Source organism: Drosophila hydei, unplaced genomic scaffold, assembly GCF_003285905.1.
Source record: "Drosophila hydei strain 15085-1641.00,03,60 unplaced genomic scaffold, DhydRS2 tig00008114-arrow-pilon, whole genome shotgun sequence".
NCBI lineage: Eukaryota > Metazoa > Arthropoda > Insecta > Diptera > Drosophilidae > Drosophila > Drosophila hydei.
In genome coordinates this window covers 6,372,714-6,394,140 of record NW_022045827.1, presented here as the reverse complement: position 1 = coordinate 6,394,140, position 21,427 = coordinate 6,372,714, and the positions used below count along the sequence as shown (strand labels likewise).

Below are 21,427 nucleotides of genomic sequence, written 5' to 3'. Positions count from 1 at the left end.
GCGAGTATCTGGCGAGTTAAATATGGGCTACATGTTATATGGTCAATGAGATAAGACACTTCAGCCAGCTAAGCACCAACAGCCAGCCGCCAGCCGCCAACCGCCAGCTGCCAGCCAGAGCAGCAGCACTTGAAGTTTATGGCCGGCTACTCACCCCACCAGGTGCCCCGCTATTACCTTTGCTACGTGTCTCAGTTAAATTATAAAATCAACTTTTATGGCCTGCTTTTTTTGCTTTTTTTTCTGCTGTAATTTTTTTTGTGTTATTTTTGTGGTCTAAAGAAAATGGAATGACACGTTGTTGCCTTGGCGCATCAGCTTAGTTTACAGTTAGTTAATTAACGGTACTGTCAAGGAAATTGGCATGTTTTTTGTGAGTTAGCTGTGTGCACTGCAAGAAATTCAGATTTCAGCTTATAATTCACACTATTTGAATTCAATTTTGTATGTTGGGTTTTTTCATAATTCAAAAATATTTTATATTCATTTTACTAAAAAATTGAATTTGAAAATTTAATAAAAAGTGTCATTTACATTAAAATGTATAGCATATATTTTTAATTAAGAATGAAACTAAATATATTTATTTAAATTTTGTAATATGTTTTTTGAGTATTTTTATATAATGAATATGAGAAATTGTAATATATATATTTTATAATTTATTTATAATACAATAATTGATTTCATAAAACTTTGCATCATATTTTTTTAACAGTGTGGACAAAAGTTACGGCCTGCTGTCGTTATAAATTAAAAGCTTGCTTAATGTTTAAATGCAGTGCAAACATTAACACTGCTTGCCATAAGTATGCACCCCAATACAATTAAATTATGCATTGACTTCCCCCAAAAAGTAGGTGCCATGAGCTGGAACTAGTGGCTCGCACTTCCTGCTCGATTTCAATCACGCAAAGGTTCCCAGTTGACATTTGCTTTTCAGCACTTGATCAAATTCAGTTGTTGCAGGAAACGTGACTCGGCTGCTAATTGGCTTATTAAATTAGCCTGGTTATCGGGCGCCTTTTTTGTTGTGCTGGTAATTATAGTATATTTCATCTGGCCGCTCATAGAATTTTTATATTTATTATTATTGTTATTGTTGGTAGCAAGAGTTGCCTCTAATTAGCTTGGTCTTCGGTTCACTTTTTACTGCCTTTGTTTGCGAGCAGAGTGCGAAAAGATAGCTAGCTGTCGCTCTGTCTATCTGTCGGTCTAATTTTTGGCTTTATTTCCTTTTTTGTCAGGTGGCAGGCACTTAGATAATTTTGACATTTAATGTCGCAGAGCCAGAGATAAGTGAGGGGTTTGTGCTTGGGCGTTTATACTTATTCCACTTGAGTGGTCGACATTTGCGACGAGAGTTTTCAATAAAAGTTAAAGGTAACTTAGTCTTTAAAGTGTATGCTAACGGAAACTGACTCAGAAACAAATCCTGAATTAGTTTCAACTGGTTCAATACTCAAAATTATTCAAATTTAGTTTCGAAATCTAATTGCTTTTCAGCCAAGCTGAAATACTTTTCAATATTTTGAGCTAGTTCGTTTACAAATGGAACTAGTCATTACTGACAGATAACAGAAACCATTTTGCTCTGTAAATAGACTAGTTCCTTAGATACATTATATATATTGGGTTGAACTAGTTCTTCTTTAAAATGAATCAGTCACATGATAAAAGTGCATAAATATTGTAACAATTAAAACAAGAATAGCTTAATGCAAACTAGATGAACTAGTTCTTTTTGAGCTGAACCAGTTAGAGTCGGATAATTGCCCACTACAGATAACTGAAACCGACACTTCGTAAATTTTGTGAACTAGTTTTTCTTGAGTTCTTATTGCATTTTATATATTTTCACTCAAAATATCTAGCTAGAACTAGTTCATAGCTAGTCTAATTAGCTGAAAATTAGCGTTAGCTAACTTATTCTTGAATTTATTTGATATAATTATGAACAAAAATTAGCTTTATTAAGCAATTTGTGATATTCCGAAAAGATGTGCTGACATCTAGCATTAATTGGAAACAGTTCAATTGAATCAGTTCCGCTTACAGCATTTACAGTTGAAATGAATCAACTTCACAGCAGGTGTGAAACATTTCTTATCATTTCCTGTACTTGGCGCCTGTTGTTCGCCGTTTTGCGGAAATTACCAGAAATAACATTTCCATTTTGAAACAAAACTTCAGACGTCAGAGGCGAGAACATGGCCAGAGGTTTAGACGTCAGAAGTTTGAATGGATTGGAAAGTGCGTCATTGAGGAGTGTGCGTTAACATTTGCACAGCACTGTTAATGAAGCGTTACCAATTGAGACCCGGCTAGTAATATCGCTAAGTGAAATTGGCCAACAGATCGAGCCATCAAGTAATGGCCATGAATCATCATCATCAGGCGCATTCACATCATTAACAGGTGTGCCAACAAAACGTTGACAACGTTTTTCCTTTTTTTAATTTTTTATATTATATTTTTTTTTTGGGAAACCACTCAACGCATCAAGCCAACAAAAATTGAACCACTCAATCAGCACATTTGTGTTAATTCGTGATACGCGTGGCTTTTAACATGCATTCAGCGGAAACCAACTTGGCAGCTGATGAGTGAACAGTCTTTGTGCAAATGCGTGTGTGTGTGTGTGTTTAGATAAGAGTCAATTTAAGCTATCAGGGATTTCACAAGGAGTATATATGTATTGTATTATATATTATTTGTCAGCAACTAAGAATAGTCTTTAGTTAAGTTTCTCTAAGAAACGAACTCTAGACTTGCAAAAAATATTCTTTTTACGATATATCAGTCTAAAAGTATCGCTAATCTGTTTCCTTAACATAAACATTGTAAGAGCATTATAGATACTGTGTTTTTATTATACAATTCTAAGGTTTTTGACTTCTCAGTTTTGCTAGCCACGCAGAGCTCAAATATGTAGTTTGTACTCTAGAAATTCTATTTCATTCTACAAACAACAGAATATTACACGAAAACAAACTAAAACTTTCATAGCTATTGCACACTTAACCCAAAATGTATTTACTATGTAAATAAACAAAAAGTGGAGCTAAGGGAAAAGCAATATACGTAATATGTGTGTACAGAATCATTGCAAATAGATTGAGTCTAGAAGATGCCCATTCCAATCGCAAAAAATAATGCTGTCTTAGCCAAAAGGTGATTGCTGCCCAAAGAAAGAGTTCAGTTTACAGTTTATACAAAATTATAAAATTCTGAAACTCAGAAAAATGTCTAACTACTAGAAGAGCTATGTCATTTATATAGGGTATCTTTTAGTTGAATAATGGTCAGCATTCTCTATCGACTCCTGTGCGCTGGCTGGTGTTTGCCATCTCTTTGATATCAAGGAACACACGCACACACGCGCACAGCAGATACCTTTTATCAGCGGCCGCAAATCTGCACAAACAACAAATATTTATGAAGCTTACAGATACAATGTTGTATATGAAGCCATCTAGTATATGCTCGCCCGCTCATATATCTTATCTACTGTGACATGGCATGTCAGCACTGTGAACGACGCACTTAAACGCAGCTAATGTAGAGTTAAATACGATTCACAAACCTTCCAATTCGAATTCCAATTCCCATTCCCACTCACATTCACATTCAGTCGTCGAGTCGCACTTCCAAATATGACATTTCCCCGCCAGGGTTGCCAATTGGCATGCAGCAAGTGTTGCCAACCAACGCCCATGCCAAGGAAACATTTATTATACATACATGCTCAACTTTAAATTTTATGTGCCAAACAATTACCAAAAAAAAAAATAAATAAAGCATAAAAATAAAGAGTCACACTCACACGCGAAAAGAAGATGTATATAATGCAAGTCGTTAAGCTAATGCGCTATCTATAAGTTGTATATAATGCAATATATACTTGTTCGATAGTTTTCAAAGCTATACAAATTTATACATATAATCTAGGAATACATAAGAGTTAAGAGATTTTTTTTAACATGTTTTTCTTTTCCTAGGGAATGGAAAAAATCTTTAATTAATGGAAAAAATATTTAAGTATTTTTTTATATTTTCTAAAATTTACATATTAATTTTATTAATTTTGTTTAAAAAGCTTTTAATGTAGGAACATTTATGTTTTAGACTGTCATGTAATTTACTGTAATAAGAATTTGAATAAAATATAATTGATTTCCACTCAAATTGTAAATGAAAAACAATTCACTCGGTCATTAGACTTTGCATTATTATAATATTAATAACATTCAATATTCACTATTCATATGTCATTATTCATTAGCCATTAGCCATTAGCCATTAGTCATTAGTCATTACTCACTAGTCATTAATTACTACTTATTATAAATTATTTAATATTCATAATTTATTATTCAGCTTTAATAACATTATTCATTATTTTTTAGATATTATATATAAATAATTTTTCATTATAAACTACTCATTATTTACTATTAATATTTCATCATTGATCACTCATTATTCATTATTCATTGACGTCTCAAACTTAACAGACATTCCGCATCATTTTCGTATTTTGTTAGAGTATCTGCAAATATTAAAATGCCGGTCATGGGATGCGAATATTTCGGCTGATTGATTTGTTGTTCGCTTGGCTCTTTGTCTGCCTGTCTGTATGCCTAACGCCTTGGCCAAGCGACGCTTCTCTTCGATTCTCACAGCAGTCTTGTCGGGCACAGCCGCCTCCACCTGTCGTAAACGCCCACTATTTAAAGTCTCACCTAGATTTTGGCTTTGGCAATTTTAGTAATATTTCGAATTGTCGAATTCGACATCGAATTTGAGTGTTGCCCCATCCCAGCCATCATTGATCGTTTTTGGGTACGTGTTTAGCTATTGTTATTATGCTTTCTGTTGTTATGATTATTATTTTCATTGATTACGCATTTTATTGCACGTTTCTTTTCCCTGCTCTTCTCTATTATTATTATTATTTATTTTTTGGGGTTTTTAGCATGAGAAAAGTGTTGTTGACTGCGTGATACGCATTGCGTCTGTTATAAATATTTTTTTGTAGTTTAACTTTTTTTGTTTTGGTTTGTTTTTTTTTTTTTTGTGAAATTGAAGCCCTGATAATGGGGTTTACGGTTATTTTGCTGCTTAAAGTTGTTTATTTTTTTTTGCTGCGGCATTTCATCATTGACATTTTTAATTGATCAAAAAAAATATTTTTTATTATCAAATTGAAATATGAACAGTTGCTTGATTTCTCCTGAAGTACTTTCTTATTGGCTCTGCAGTGAGTTCTTAACAGCTTGATAATTTAATGGAAGAGTTGATAATTATTTAATGAGAAAACAGAAATGTGGAAAATATTATAAGGAGTGACATTCAACGAACCTCATATTGAGCTATTATCAGAAAGATTCTTATATAATTTAGAATAGAAAGCTACTTTATCAGAAGTTTATTATATAGTCTTGTAGTTATATAAAATATTTCTGTAAATGTTAACTGATATATAACTCTTAAGTTAGCATTCGTTATGGAATATTTATGATAGAGAATTAATGACGAGACGTTCTTTAAGTACATAATGCATAAAATTATTCGTAATAAAGCATGTGAATATATTTTCGAATAGATTATATAGATTTATTTGTCTAAACGTTCAGTAAAAATTAGACATTTATGAATACGAAATTATATTAATTAAATCAAACAGAATTTGAATAAACTTTCAGTTAGCATTAATTTAAACCAGCAAAGATTTGAAACCTGTTACCTCATGCACATGTGTGTGTCTATGTGAGAGAGTGTGTGAGTGTGTGTGGCTTTCCGTACATCTAGTTTCTGCTATCTACTAATTATACACTTGCATATTTGCAGTTATCTAATGTACACGATTTGCGGTTACCGACACAACTCCTCCTCTCACTCTCTCTCTCTGTCTACTCTCTCCCTTCCCTCTTTCCCTTACTCGATCGTTATTGTGACATTTTTTTACCTATTGCAGTTATTTGTTAAGTTTTCAACCTGTATATTGGGCAGATTGGGTATGATGATGCAGAGTATAGAGTGCCGAGCTTTGAGTATTCAGTCTGATAAGCTAGGAAGCAGATATAAATGATCTATCTTAGCTGCAACTTAGGGTATGTGCTCGTATATCACTTTGAGCTCTAATTTGTTATTATTTTGCAGTTGCTGTTACCTTTTCTCGCATCTGCCAATTGCAATTTGTTTGTTATTGTCTAGGGGCATTGTGCAGCAACTAATTGTACGGGCAAAGCGATTGCAAACAATCTGCGCAGTTGTAATAATCATAGCCCAAGTGAATCCCTATATACGCACACACAAACAAGCGCACACATACATATGTATGCATGCCTATGTATGTAGGTATGTGTGTATAGCTAATCAGGCCTGCCTCGACTATGTTAATCAATGATCAGTTTGATCGGCACATTCGACAATTGGGCGCCGCATTGAATGATTTGATTTGAATTTAATCAAAATATCATGAAACAATTACAACAATTACGACAACAATAACAATAGCCGCAATAACAATAATAATTAGTGCCTGATCGCGTCGCATGTGGCGGCTATTTGCACGCTTTTTTCTGTCTATTAATTAAGTCTAGTTTTTTGCCCATCGTTTTTGTATTGTGCACTTTTTGCTTATCAAAAAAATGCAATCAAAACGTGCAGCCAAAAGGGCAATAAACAATTTGAACTCTTTTTTGTAATACTCTTAAAAGTGAGCATATAGGTATTGTATTATACCTTGTTTTATAGGTTTATATATATGCTAGATTTAAAGATTTAACTCAAGCTTATTTGTCTTATATATTTATATTTTATTTTATATTTTAAAAATTATCAAAAAAATGCCATACAGAATCCGTTAGTTATTTAAAAAAAAAATTAAAAAAATCTTTGACGTAGATAAAGTATGAAGCCGGATTCGAACCGGCGCTAACTCGTTTGCCAGGCTCGTGTCTTGCCAGCAAGCTAAGCATACTTGAAATTGCAGCGTAACTGAAATGTGGATGATGTGGGCGATGTGGATGATATTTCCCTTTATCATCCACATCAACCACATTTCATTTGAGTATGTTAATTGATGCTCAACACGTAATGTTGAGGAAAAGCAGAATGAACACATTAAATTTCATTATCACAAAAAAATTTCAAAAATTATTTAAAAATAAATGACTTAAGCAAAGAGTATTCAATCGTCAACCTTGTCGATCAAATATTTTTTGTCAGGTTTTAAAACCACATATTTTATTTTCATTCTATTTTTTTATTTGTTTCTAATTAGTTTCTTTTGATCAAGTTTAATTGAATTCGGCTGCGTTGCTTTGTTGTAAGTGTTTCGCATTGTTTACTTTTGCCCGACTTTATATATACCCACGTGTGTATATATATATAATTTTTAAGCGCCGCCGCCGGCAACAACGACATCTAAGCACAATCAGTGCCCACGCCTAGGAATAAAAAAAATAAAAGAAATAAATAAATACTTGGCCCAGTTCAATGACTTTGCCGCGCATTTGAGGGGCGCAATTTGACTTTGAGTGGACATCGATTGAAATGCGCGCGCAACAATTGTCAGATAAAAAAATTGTATTTGTATATATTGTATTTGTATATATGCATACATACACATATATGTTGTCAAGGTCGTTGTCGTTTCTGATAACAGACTGAAAGAAGAGGAAGAGCAAAGCAAACTGATAAGAGCAACAGCAGCAACCGAAGCAGTAGCAGCAGCTAAAGAGCGCAATACCAAATTGATTTTCATATATATATATATATATACGAATCGAGCAATGAGTCCAAAGAGTGCAGTCATATATATATAGATATATGCTATATATTCTTAGTATCGTCAATTGACTTGATGTTATTTGTGCACTTTTGTTGTTCCGTAGTTTTCATTCAATAAAGATTTCCATTCAAAAACAAGCAACGTAAGAGTATTATAAGGAAATTTGTTGCTTTATTTTTATGATGCCTAAAATCGTTTGATTGACATGCATAAACATATATATGTGCATACTATATAAAGATTTATAGATACATTTTTCTTTTCCAAAAATTTTACTGTGAATCATATAATTTGACCACAAGTAGGTTTTCCCCAGAAAGCCTTTTAAGATGTATTGTATGTGTTCTGAAAACTATTTTCAGAAATTTATATGAAATGTGAATCTGGAAAGTCTTTGAATTCTTTAGAAATGAATTTGATAAAATTTCCGGAAAAATACATTGAAGCAGAAAAGTTCGTAAATTCAAATATTTTTCCGTAATATTTGATAGCTATCTTAAAAAACGTTTACTCTTAGTCAATTTATTTAAAATTTATATAAATATATATTAATATATGTATTAATCTAAATAGTAACCTATTTTGATTGCATTTTGTAGTTTAATTTTTTTGTATTTACTTTTCATATTTTTTTAATTTCTTGCTTATTTTATTTTTCATAAACATAATATATATTATACATTTTTATTTTTATATTTTTTTAATTTTTTTATTTGCTTAAGGCATTTAAATGTTATTCAAACCTTAAGCTATTTAATACTTAATCAGCCAATATTTTTTAATAAAATATGTATATGTAGGTATGCTAAATTAGTGTCACTGAAAGTCTTATAAGTATATTTGCTTCTGCAGTTAAGTTCTCTTTGAAACGTGCCTCATGGAAAGTCTTTAATATCAATTTATTAGATTATACTTATCAAATATTTTAAGAGCTCTTAACTTGTTGACTTATTCCCATGCTATCGAGAAATATATATGATTTGTTATATTAAGGGCAAACTTTTCGGCCAACTTTGTTATAGCCACCTTATTCACCTTCTTCAGTTTGGCCTAATGATGTTTTGTCTGGCTTCATTAATCAGCGCTGTCATTCATAATTTTTCATTTGATTATTTTTTTGGGGTTTTTTCTCGCTTTGTAGTGGCTATTTGGCGGATGTGCCTTGGCACATATTGCGGATATGTGTACAAAAGATTGGGTTCAATGTTATCGACGAAGTTTTGGCAAAAACATTTGATTGCATAATGCCCCAAATATGAGTCAATCAATCAGTAGAAATTAAGAAACCCATTGCCCTATAGTGACTGAACAGTTTATAGTAATTAGAGAATTTATATAAATATATATTTCTACATATAATTGTTTTTTTCTCTTCATTTGATAGATATCGGCATTAAGGACTCTATACAGCAACATGGCCTCTTCACCCAATCAGGCTGCACCCCCAGTTTTATGGCGAGCTCGTCGCAAGATTGGTAAGTGACAGCTCCTAAGTTAATTTAGGCTATTGAACTAGTTCCATGGCCGGAACTGACTCAAATTGTACTCAATTTATAAGTTTTCAAAAGCTTCAGCTCCAATTATGAAACTAGTTCTATTTGGTGAACCAGTTCTATTTGCTGAACTAGATTAAATTCCACTCAATTTATATATATGTATATATTTAGGCAATAGTTATAGTACTAATGACGCTACCGATACTAGTTCCCATGACAGAACTAGTTCCTGTTTATGAACCAGTTTCATTACTAAAAGCATTTTAAATTCAATTTCTTGCTACATATTAAAATAGCTTCTACATGTTTAGCAGATCTTGTTGCAGTTTGTGAACTAGTTCCAATTACTGCAGAACTAGTAATGAATGTAACTTTTAAGGTATTCTGAACTGTCTTTTACAGTCTGTCACAAAGACATTTCGCTGTTGGTTGTCATAGTTCAAAGTTCACAAAAAGTTCATCTCTCCATGTTCTTTCTGTTCTTTGATTTGCAGCATATTTAAACGTTCAATTTGCCAACGTTGTCTCACTTCAAGCTGCGTAGCTATCAGCGCTGAACGTGTCGTAAACGGCGCCTGTTGCTTCTCGCCTTTCCATACCGTGTAATTAGAAGAAGTGCGTCCAGGGAGTTCTGGATAGATGTAAGAAAATGGAAAAATAATAATATATGAAGTGAATAAAAAAGCCAAAATGCAAAAATAACATATTTTATATTTAATTTATATACTCTATATACCATGTATACTCTATATACTATATATATTCTATATTCTCTATTCTCAATATACTTATATTATTTTATATTTCTCTAATTTCTTTATGATTCTATGATTTCTTTATGATTATGATTCTATTAAGTTATCCAAAACTTAATTACAGGGTATCTACGTGTCGTATATACACGAGTTCAGCTCTGCTCTTGGTTTTTTCGCAGTCATTAGCGTTTGTCAGATAAAATATTAATGAGCACTCACTGAATTTTAAATGTCGCTCAGTTGCTGAACCGCTGGGATAAAGTTGGCTGCGAGATAATGGGGTTTGACTTAGTGGGGAAGCACCCCACTTAAGTGGCAACAAAAAAAGTGTTGCTTACTTTGTAAAGTAGCTACCGAATTGCCAATAAACTCTTTGCAGCAGTTAACACCATCGAAAGGGTTTGCGTTCTTTGATGGTATAAATGCTAAAAGATCTTTGTTAACATTGATTCTCCATTTAGCAAACTTTATTGATATAAGCATAAAAGCTTATCTGTGCCTTCTACTAATGGAAATACTTAAATACTACTATTTACTACTTTTTCTTATACTACTATTCGAATATTTGAATACAACTACTCCTAGCTTATACTACAAAGTACTTTATGTGAACTACTACTATTACTGATCGTTGCTATTACTATATCCTACTACTATCTAGTACTGTCTTCTACTACTATCTATAAATACTATCTGCTACTACTATCCACATCGACTACCTCCTACTACTATCTACTATTACTGTCTACTACTATTTTCTATTACTTTCTACTACTACTATCTACTACTACTTCTACTACTACTATCTACTACTACTATCTACTACTACTTCTACTACTACTATCTACTACTACTATATACTCCTACTACTAATAGTACTACCAATATCTACTACAACTATATACTACAACTATTTACTACTACATCTACTACTATTACTACTTCTTTACTATTATATATATGTATTGGCATATCTTAACATTTACAGCCTGAAAACCCTTTAGTTACATTAAGATTACGCTCTCAGCCTGCTCATGAATAACAAAGTTTGTTCAAATAATAACAAAAGTTTCCTCTTCTTCCCCAACATGGCATTGTAATTGAAATTTGAATACGTGCGGCAACAGCAATGCCAGCTTGCCACAAATTGTGGCCAAAAATTATTCGTTGGCTTAGCTGCAGCGCTTGACTGCATTTCCAATTTCCCAATTGGATGCCAATTGGACAGACATTTGTTCGGCTGGGCGTAAATTGTGGTCAAAGTGGGCAGAAAAGTTGAAAAGCTGCGAAAACCATGAAAATTTGCCAATCAATGGCAAATCAAGATGAGCCGAAACATTTAAGCCAAACAAAGAGGCGAAGACCACAAATGCGTTTGTAAACAATAAGTCAAGTGATTTATTGACGGAACTATGAGGGTGCGGGTCAGCATGGGGTACTCAAAACTTGTGCGCAACAATCACATAAAGTTTTAATTAATTTCCAACAAGCGAACAACAAAGACAAACAAGCAAAACTAAACGCGGCTAAAAGCCAACTTTATGCGAAATTTATGGCTAAGGGGGGATACAGTGAAGCGCAGCTCGAGTGGATAAAAGCATGTAGCACGCTCTGTCAACACGGTTTGTCACCAGCGGAAGCAGAGCTGTCACGTTTCAAGCGGCTGCCAGCATTTCCGTTTCCGATTCACGCACACAAACAAAATCACACTCACACACACACAGTAGATGACATAGGCAAACAAAGTTTGAGTGAGACCAAGCAAAATAAATGTTGCCGGCAAATTGGCATTGAGCAGAAGCAAAAAAAAAACACAAAACGGGGCATCCGCAATAAATAAATAAATACAACGCTCATTGCGTTTTGTACTCGACCAAAACTTCACTCAATGCCCGCATATAGTAAGCTTGCGAAAGCTCATTTTGATTTTGCAAAGACAAAGCTAACGAAAAGCTTGTAACAGCTGGCAACCGTTTTGAGTGCTTTTTCAGCTTGCGCTCAAAGTCAAAGCCGGTTTCGGCTGCGCTGGTTATAGCTGTCTTTGTTGCGCTTGCATATACAAATTTCTTGACGTTATTTTCCATGCCAAAACTGTTCTTGTTGTTGTTGGTTGGCTGGCTGGCTTACTAACGGTGCATTCGTGCGTTTTGAGTCATGCTCACGCTTCGCCTTTGTGCTGTACAAAATATAAAACCAAAAAAAAAAGAAATATATAATTTAACAAGAATTAAGCATAAACAGCCGCTCAGCTGTTATTTGCGATTTGATAACACTCATTTAGGCAATTTTAGTAGATTTTGTATAGTTTTAAGCTACGAATTCTCGTGAATCTAATATATTGAAGTTTTTTAATATTCTTGAATAGTTTAATATGTTAGGCATAAAAGGCATTAATTTTGCATTTTTATCTTACATATTTTTAATATTCCTGAAACTTAAACTTTCATTGAGTATCTTTGATCAAATATGGTCACACTTAAATTATTAAAATTCTTTATATTTATATAATATAGTGTGAATGCATATGAAAAGTTAAGTCAAATATTATGAGTGGCTTAGATTTATTAAAGATAATTAAAATTCCACTTGACTTATCAAGCAGACAATAACTTAATGAGATTTTCTACAGCGAATGTGTCATTCACAATGAATCGATACACAAAAATAGCTTCTGATCAATGAAAAAATATATGAGAAACAAATATGAGTTTAGTTTTTTAGATTTCGTTTATCTGGCAACCTGTTGCGTCGTTGTCAATACCCACTGTGACTCCAAAAGCTGCCAGATTGTAGACAGACAAAATGTGCTTATTTTCGATTTACGACTTATTGGCCCCTCTCTATCTGCAGCCAGAGAGCGGCAATCAATTACGGCCATGGTCATATTAGCACCAGCAACAGTAACAACAACAACAGCAATTGCCCATTTCCCAGGTCACAAATACAGAGACAGCGAAAGAGAGAGAGAAAAAATATTGAGACTGATAAGAAATCTGGCAACACCAAAGCAAAATTAACGCTATCAACTGTTGAATGTAAATGCAAATGCAATTGAAAAGGCGAGTAAAAACTACTGAAGACAACAAACCACACACAAACACACGCACTTATATGGTATGTGATTAAGTAGAAGAGCGCACGCGATAGAGACTAAGAGAGCGCAGCCAGCTGAAATTCATTAATCGCTCGCCTTAATAATGTAAATAATACGCAAAGTCAAAAGCGAACAAAATCAAGCACTCAATGTTCTTTGAGCGTTTTGCTTTGTTTATTTTAGGCGAATTCGCCGCGCAGCGCAGTCGTCGCCTTCGCTGCGATTGTGACTGGCCCCGCAATTTTGAGCACAACTCGTTTTTAGTATCTCACAGATATTCGACGTGTTTGGTTGGCGCGACTGCAAAAGCGGCCCGAGGAAAGTGATTTGAAATAAAACAGTAAATGATAAAAAAAAAAAAAACAAACACTGAAATAACATAATAAATTAACAAAACGCGAATAAAATTGTGTGAAATTCTTTTCGGGCAGAGTTTTGTAGTAAAAAAGCGAATTTATTGTAAAAAGTAACTGCAAGATGCGCGCGTCGTTTTTTTTTTGTCTGTCTTTTCATTTCGTTCTGCGCTGAAGCGAATCAAAAATAAATAACAAAAGGAAAGAAAACTAAAACGTAAGCGATCAACGGTCGCGTGCTCATTCTGCTTCTTTCCATTTGGCAAGTGTGCGTGCGCGTGTGTGTGTAAAGAGGTGTGAAAATATCTACAAATCTGTCTATCTTCGCGTCTGCGTGTAATCAAATAATAGGCGCAAAATTATGCACAAGAAGAAAAAGAAATATTCGGCAAGCCGCTAAAAATAAATGCAAATAGCGAATAGAGTGTGAGCAAGTGCAAAAAATTAAAAAGAGAAAAAATCGAGTGCCCAAAGCGGAATGCAATTGTGAGTTTGAGCTAAAAAATGAAGTGCAGTGAGTCGAAAAAGCTCGACTCTGTGCGCTCTCTTCTACTTCGTTTTTCCACAGCTGATCAGCAGCTGCCAATTAAATTCGCCGCCTGCTCATCATCCTCGCACAGCGTTGCCAGTTAGTTTTTTACTTATTGATGATTATCTCTTGTTTTTATTACACTTGTGGCTTTTATGTATGCGTTCGCGACATTATAAGAAAAAAGAATGGCACAATTCAGCAGAACTCAATTGCACGTAATATTATTTAATGTATCATATATACATTTTTAATATCTGCTGCCGATTTTACGACGTTATTGCGTTTGTTTTCATACACTGAACATTATAAATTGTTATTATTTATGTTTGTTTATGGTGCGGCGCAGAACATAATTTTGTATGAAGTGCGTCGTTTTTAAAGGTTTTCTTGTATGCACAGAGAGTGAGCGAAAGAATGAGAGAGGTAGAGATAGTGAGCGCAAGGTTGACACCAGAGTGGAAGCGCTAAAGAGAGGCAGCTTGAGGGCAAGAGAGTGCGCAACAAACAAACGATAAGCTGTCGGAGCAGCAGCAGCAGCCAACGCACTGACACAGTCTCTGCTCCCCACACTTCTCTCTTGGCTCAACACTTCCGCCCACAAAAAGCTTGCAGACAGGTGTGCGGGGTCGCTGTTCAGCTGTCGCATTGTTGTCTCAATTGTTGCTGCTCTTTTAACCAGTGCTCCCCTCTCTCATACACTCACACACACTGAAGCAAATTTTAGTAGATGTAGCTTAAGCTCGTGTGTATGTGTTTAGTCTTTTACATGCTTGTAACGGAAATGATTTTGTCGTACTTTTGTGTGCGCTCCCTTTGCAAGCTCTTCTTAACGTTAACATTTTCTTTTTTAAATTTCCGCTTTACGTGCTTCCTTCTGCTAGAGCAAGAAAGAGTCAGTTTCTTTGAGCATATCTTTAAGTTGTGTAAGAACGCACTGTAAGATAAGAGTAAATTAGAAGAAGAGGTAGATAATACGAGTTGATTATGCTAAGAAAATTCCTACTCATTATGAGCGATTTAAATATATGTAAAATTATTTAAAAATAGACAAACCTAATAAAATTCCATTGTTCAAATAGATTCTGTTACTTCTAAATGTAAATTATGAGCCAATTTCGCACCTTTTCGCTGTCTGAGTCTGAGCCCCAATTAACCCTTCTGAGGGTATTCTATCTCGCGCACACGATTTGTTTTGTTTATGATTGTCATTATCACTAGGAATTACCATTGTTATCCAGCTAAATCTAGACGTTACTCACACAGTATCCCTATCACCCTATCAGTATTTATACAAAACAATATATATTTCTTTATATGCCTTAGATGCTGATAAGCTTTGCCTTTTTCTTTCAATTTTGGCTTTTGCCACGCGTCTGGCTATCAGCAAGTTTAACCATTTAATGCCGTCACTTGGCCAAAATAGTTATTGTCCGTTGGACCTGGTCTAAGAGCGTTATAAATGTGTGGTGAAATTTGTCGAGTGGACAATTGACGATGACGATGTTAAGAACTAAAAATAAATAAATATATATTAAAATGAAAATAAAATATTTGATAAGTTCTGTGCGTTAAAACTATGAATAAATTGTGAATATTTGTGAGTGTAAAAGTAAATCTACTTCGAGAATCTATAAGAAAAGTTCTCAAAATATTTCATTGCATTTAACAAAATCTAAAAGAAGGAAAGTTAGGATTCTACCTTTGGAATGAAAGACATCGTATCTTTCTTGAAGTAAACTTTCATTTCCGAAAAGATTTTGAAACTTTGTTTTTCGCAGATCTTAACTCAAATTGTGCTTAGTTTGCATGGAACATAATGGAGCTAAAGCACTCTCTTCCCATCTCTTTCACTCTACATCTTTGCAACTGGCCATTGGCTTCAATTTGAAACTGCCTTGACTACATTGAGGCCACAAACCCGACCGTGCCTTAACCATTTACGAGTGGCTAGTGAAGAGGGGAGGGGGGGAGTTGCCACAGAATACAAAAGATATTGCAAAAGATCTGCGAGTTGATTGCTTGGCAACTTACATATATGGTAATTACAGCTGGATTATTACTGTGCGCCTTAAACAGAAGGTGCTGCAAGCTTGCCTATAGAGATAGATAGATAGCAGAGGTTAGCAGGGTTAGGGGGGCCGGTCGAGGGGGCCTGTGCTAGAGATGGAACTGCGAGGTATGCCTCCTGTCTTTCGACGGGATTTTGAGCTTTTACAACTTGTTTGCCTCGTTTATGTGGGTTAACAGTTCTTGGGCGAATTCCAAATGAAAACCCCCTCACCCCCCCCCCCCCCCTCTCTCTCTCTCTCTCTCACACACTCTTTTATTCTATCTCTTCAACTACTTTTGTTTAATTTATGCTCAATTCCTTTGACGTCAAAGTGTTTTTTGTTTTGCTGGCAGAATCTTTGACATTATCGCAATGATAACTAAGTATCATATGATTAGTTTTTTTCTGCGCTTTTGTTTATTATTTTTGTTAAATGCGATTTCTGCGTTCTATGCTAATGGGTTTGAACTTTACGCTTTTATTTTGATTCGCTTGTCAACTTTTGCCTGTTTTTGTTTGTCACCTTTTATGATGTTTCATTTCTCGTTGTTTTTATTGTTTTCGTTTGGTTTCGTTCGTTTCTTTGTGTTGTGCCTGAACAGCTGTTGTTGGCATTTTTGCTGGCTGGCACGTGTCGCCGTTTTGTTTGGGTTGTTAACATTTAAAATTTGCATCTTATTATGGCGCGAAATGTGTATTGAAGGAGAAAGAGAATTGCAAAAACTTGCATAGCAAAAATAAATTAATTTTATTTATTTAAATTTAAAAGTGCTGAAATATCCCATGAAAATGCTGTGGCTTATCATAAAAAGCATTTGATTGCCAACAAAAAATAATTTAATCATCATAAAAGTCGCCTTCGAGTTGCTAAAATCAACTTCTCAAAGTCTGCTTTATGGCACGAGTCTTTTATATTGAATATCTTCGGATCTATTAGAGATAAGATAATAAAATTTGGCATGCACATTTATAGTAGACTACACTCAAAGCAAAATACTATGAAAAACATTAGTGATAGGTAGAATGCTCAGAAACGCAAGGGTAGCTTGTGATCCATTAAGAATAATTGTATTGATTGAATTTGATTGTAAAAAAAATGTTAACCGTTTGAAAACTAAATTGAGACTTCCTAAAACCCATTTTTTTATATATACATACAGATGTATAACGGAATCAAGTCTTGAATATTTCAAGATTTAGTTGCTATAAATAAATAGAAACAGTATAGATAATACATTAGCACTCAGAATATAACAGTAAACTCAAGTATATAGTATAAACATCCAAATAATACTTAACTAGAGTTAGCAACTATAGAATGAGCCATCATTGTCTAGAATGTATTATATTATATTTAATATCATGCATTATATAAAAGGTCAAACGAAACCCTAATTTAGAAATAAAATTCAAAAAACTTTGTCCCATAAAACTGGACCAGAGATAATTAATTTGGCCATTAAAGAGCCAGAAGTCAAAGTAAAACACTTTGAATGAAATTTTTATTCAGGTAGGAATTCAGATATTTCTATTTTATTTATGTCTCTCATATGATACAATCATATGATGTGTTTGCGCCTGGCAACGTTTCAACATTGCTTTTTATCTTACACAATTATAAGCAAATAAAATAAATAAAATATTGCCCGACTTTTGAAAAACATACACACATATATCTATATAAATATATATATATTCATATATATTCGGATAGACAGTTCGATGGCCCAAGGTTGGGTTGAAAAATAAACACAGCTACAATAAAACATATGTAAACATATGTAGAATTTCAAGAAATATATACATACATATATATATATTTGTATGTATTCGTAAGTTATATGCCATCCACTGATCTCTGCCATCAGAGTTCTATTAATTGTTCTGAGTCAGATTTTTGCTTTAATAACTTTGGCTTTGATTTTTTTTTTGCAACTTATATTAATTACTCTGAATTTCTGAGAATTTGAGCTATACGTACATATAGATGATATATAGTATGTATTTACTTCGATATCATTCAGAATACAATCACCTTCGTTTGAAATCTTTGGGGGCCTGATTCGTGAATCATTTGAAAGGCATTTTCTTGGTTGGAGGCGGTGAAACTTGCGTCATAAATCGAACTACAAGAACAAAATGTGTGCCAAACGAAACATAAAATACAGCAAAAGTGAGAAATGACAAATATGCAACGACTTGTAAATGCCCTGTTATGAAAAATGTAACGAATTTCGAACATAATCATAAAATATTATAAATAAATTAATAAAGTTATGAGCTCACTCGATATACCCTGTTAAATAATAGTATTGTGCAGACAATAAGTATATACAATGCACAAATTTATATCGACTTAAATGTCATTGCGGACCACTGTAAATGTCGATTGTAAAGCTGTCTTTATGCACGCTCTCTTTTGTGCAATGCTTTGTGCACCGTTAAAGTAACGGCAATAGCATTGTATAACCAATGTAAGCATGCCAGCTTATAGCTTTTGTACGGTTACAGGGTATTAAGCAACGGTGATCGTCTGAGTGGCTGCACTGAATGGAGGAAATGGCGCTGCCCACGCGACCAGCAACGACAACGGCGACAGCAACTGCGACGCCCGCACGCTGCTCTTTCGGGGCCGCTGTCGCTGCTGTGGCTGCTGCTGCGGCTGCTGCTTTTGTCGTCATACCTGCGCCGCTTCTCTCTTTCTCTCTGCTCGACGCTCGCTCCAATTCGCCGCAAGTGACGCGCGCAGTTAGCTGTTGCTGCTGCGTTTTGTGCTTATCAGGCAGCGTGGGCTTGCTCTCGCACTGGGCTATCCATCTCGCTCGCACGCCTTGTAAAGACTTGGCAAAGCGACACAAAAAGAGCAAGAAATTCGCATTAATAAATCTGCATTAATGAAATTTATATTGTTTAGCCGGTCGTACAATATATCTACATTTTTGGCAGCGATGCAAACAAATTTCATTAATTGCCGCTCAAATAGAGAAACATAAATTAGAATATAGATATAGATATATAGACTGCATATATATGTATATATTATATATGCTCATATGTACAGCGCCCCCACATTATCAGCAATGTGACAAGCTCTTTTACTTGCTCGCTCATTAGCTCTATCTCCGTCTCTCGCACGCTCTCTTTTGAGTGTAGTCTCTGTTTATTTATGTTTTTCCCTTTGGCTTGTGTTTTGTGCTTTGTTTTAGTTGATTATTAGTTTCTTGCCTTTTCTGTTTTTGTACTCAATTTTGCTTTGCTTTGCTTTGCTCGCGTGCACAGCTGGTGGAAAATTTTCCAGGCGCTTAATATAAAAGTATATAGAATTAAAATTGATGCTTAAATCCCAAACGGCAGCCTCTTAAACCCTGGACAATGAGGCAAACCGAAAGAGTGATAGATAGTGAGAGCGAGAGAGAGAGGTAGAGCTGGCTTTGGCAGTAAACGAACAAAGTGCGCTGTGGCGCCTGCATAAACGATTTTGTTGTTGTTCTAGGTGAAGTGCAGTTAATTTTTTTGTTTTCGTAATACCCTTGCATACGGTATTCAGCCTATGAGAACTTAACTCTTAGTAGAGCTTTACCAATGGCTAGAGCTAATACATATATTCCAACCACTCGAATTGGTTGACTATATCTTATAGAAACTATAAACTGAAAATGTATAATCTATAAAAATATATATATATATTCTATGGTGTATTCTATGGTGTATTAACACGTAGAGTATTCAATTTTCGATCTGTTGTTGGGTCTGATTCGATCTTGTTTTGCTGCTGTAGTTGTTAATTGCCCTTTCTAAAACGTAATCTCAAGTTGACGGGGGAAACACTCGTAGATATAGTTGTTGTCGTAGACCCTTTACAAATGAGACGTCTGCCTCCGGAACACAGTTGCATATTATTGGAATTACGTATTGCGAATTGTGAGCGTTAAAACTAGTTCAATTGTCTTTAAGTGTTTGCAAATTGCTATAGTAGTAGTACTATGCATAAGTGACTGTTTAGAACAGGGATTTTCAAAGACATAATGCTTATTTATTTTAGTATTATTTTTTACGGGGACTCAAGTTGAAGCTTGAACAATATAATATGATAAGTCGAGGGGGGTTTTTTAGTCACATAAAAGAAATACTTATAATATTAGTATAAGACTAAATCTGGTTTTTAAACGAAAATCAAACAACTGCCGCTAGGGAATGCCCCTGATGATAGTGAAGCGGAGCGCTGAAAACATTTTCGATGACTTTAAATTGTCAACACTGCCTGCTTTTCTTTTCGCATATTTTTCCCCTCGTTTCAAATTTCAATTTCCCAGAAAATGTCATGTTAATATTTTATAGCAGAAAGCCTTTTTTCTGCTGTTTTTCATATATATACATCTTTTTGTTGCTTATTAATGTGCAACGTCTTGCAATAATTTGATTATTGTAAACATATCCGGACCCGGATCGAGCCACCGCGTGCCCTGCAGGCATCGTCTTACAATTTATGCTGTGCTCGGCAACGCCCCTCCCCCCTTTAAAAATCCAGTTAAAACCCCGTTCCTTTTCCAGCCACAAGCCAAAGACCCAATCCGCACGTCTTGACTGTGTGCTGTCTGCCTCTTCTGGAGAAATGAAATTAATATACAGAATAAACAAGTTGGCCCGCTTGTTTATTCTGTTAAGAAACAAAAAAAAAAAAAAAAATAAATAAATAAAAAGGGAATTTTAAATTCAATTTTTATGAAATTTCGATTTGGTTTTTGATTCGTTTCATTTTGTCGTGGCGTGTGGCAAACGTGTGAACTTGCCAATGGGTTTGACTTGACTTGAGTTGAGTGCAATTGAAATATGAGCTATAAAGTTATGAGTATGAAGTGTGAACATTTGAAACTTTAGATTAAATTTTATATAAATATTTATAAAGCATATACATTGCTAGAGACTTATCAAAGTTAGCTGTACTTTGTAGTTGCTAAGGAAAACGTGAATTCAAGCAAACCTAAGTTAATATAGATTTAAAATAATATCTTTAAAAAATGTGCTTCAGTTGATATAATTTAGAAAAGCTTAATGTTCAAATTAGTTCGTATTTTCAGTTTATATTTAAATGAATTTGCATTTTGTGTATGTTTTGTCTCAGCTAGCTCAGATTTATCAATAACTTTCATCACTTAATAGGCCATAATATGTTTTTTTTTTAATTATCTTAAAAGTTCATCTTTTACGGTTACTTTTGCTAACAATATTAAAACTTGTTCCAGTTCCCGCTCAAGTTCTAATTCCTGTTCTAATGCTAGTTAAAGTCTTAATTCCTACTTGTTCTTCCTTCTTACTTCTAGTTTCTATTTCAACTTATATTTTAAA

At 34.3% G+C, this 21,427-nt stretch overlaps 1 protein-coding gene across 1 annotated transcript in view; it reads left to right on the top strand.

Annotated features, from left to right (window-relative positions):
• LOC111595396 (dual 3',5'-cyclic-AMP and -GMP phosphodiesterase 11) overlaps window positions 1–21,427 on the top strand; it is a 55,147-nt gene that overhangs the window by 2,205 nt on the left and 31,515 nt on the right. Inside the window, exon 2 of the mRNA XM_023309097.2 lies at window positions 9,186–9,276. Within this exon, the coding sequence (XP_023164865.2) occupies window positions 9,216–9,276 (61 nt within the window). The 5' untranslated portion in view covers window positions 9,186–9,215. The remainder of the gene's footprint in view (window positions 1–9,185; window positions 9,277–21,427) is intronic.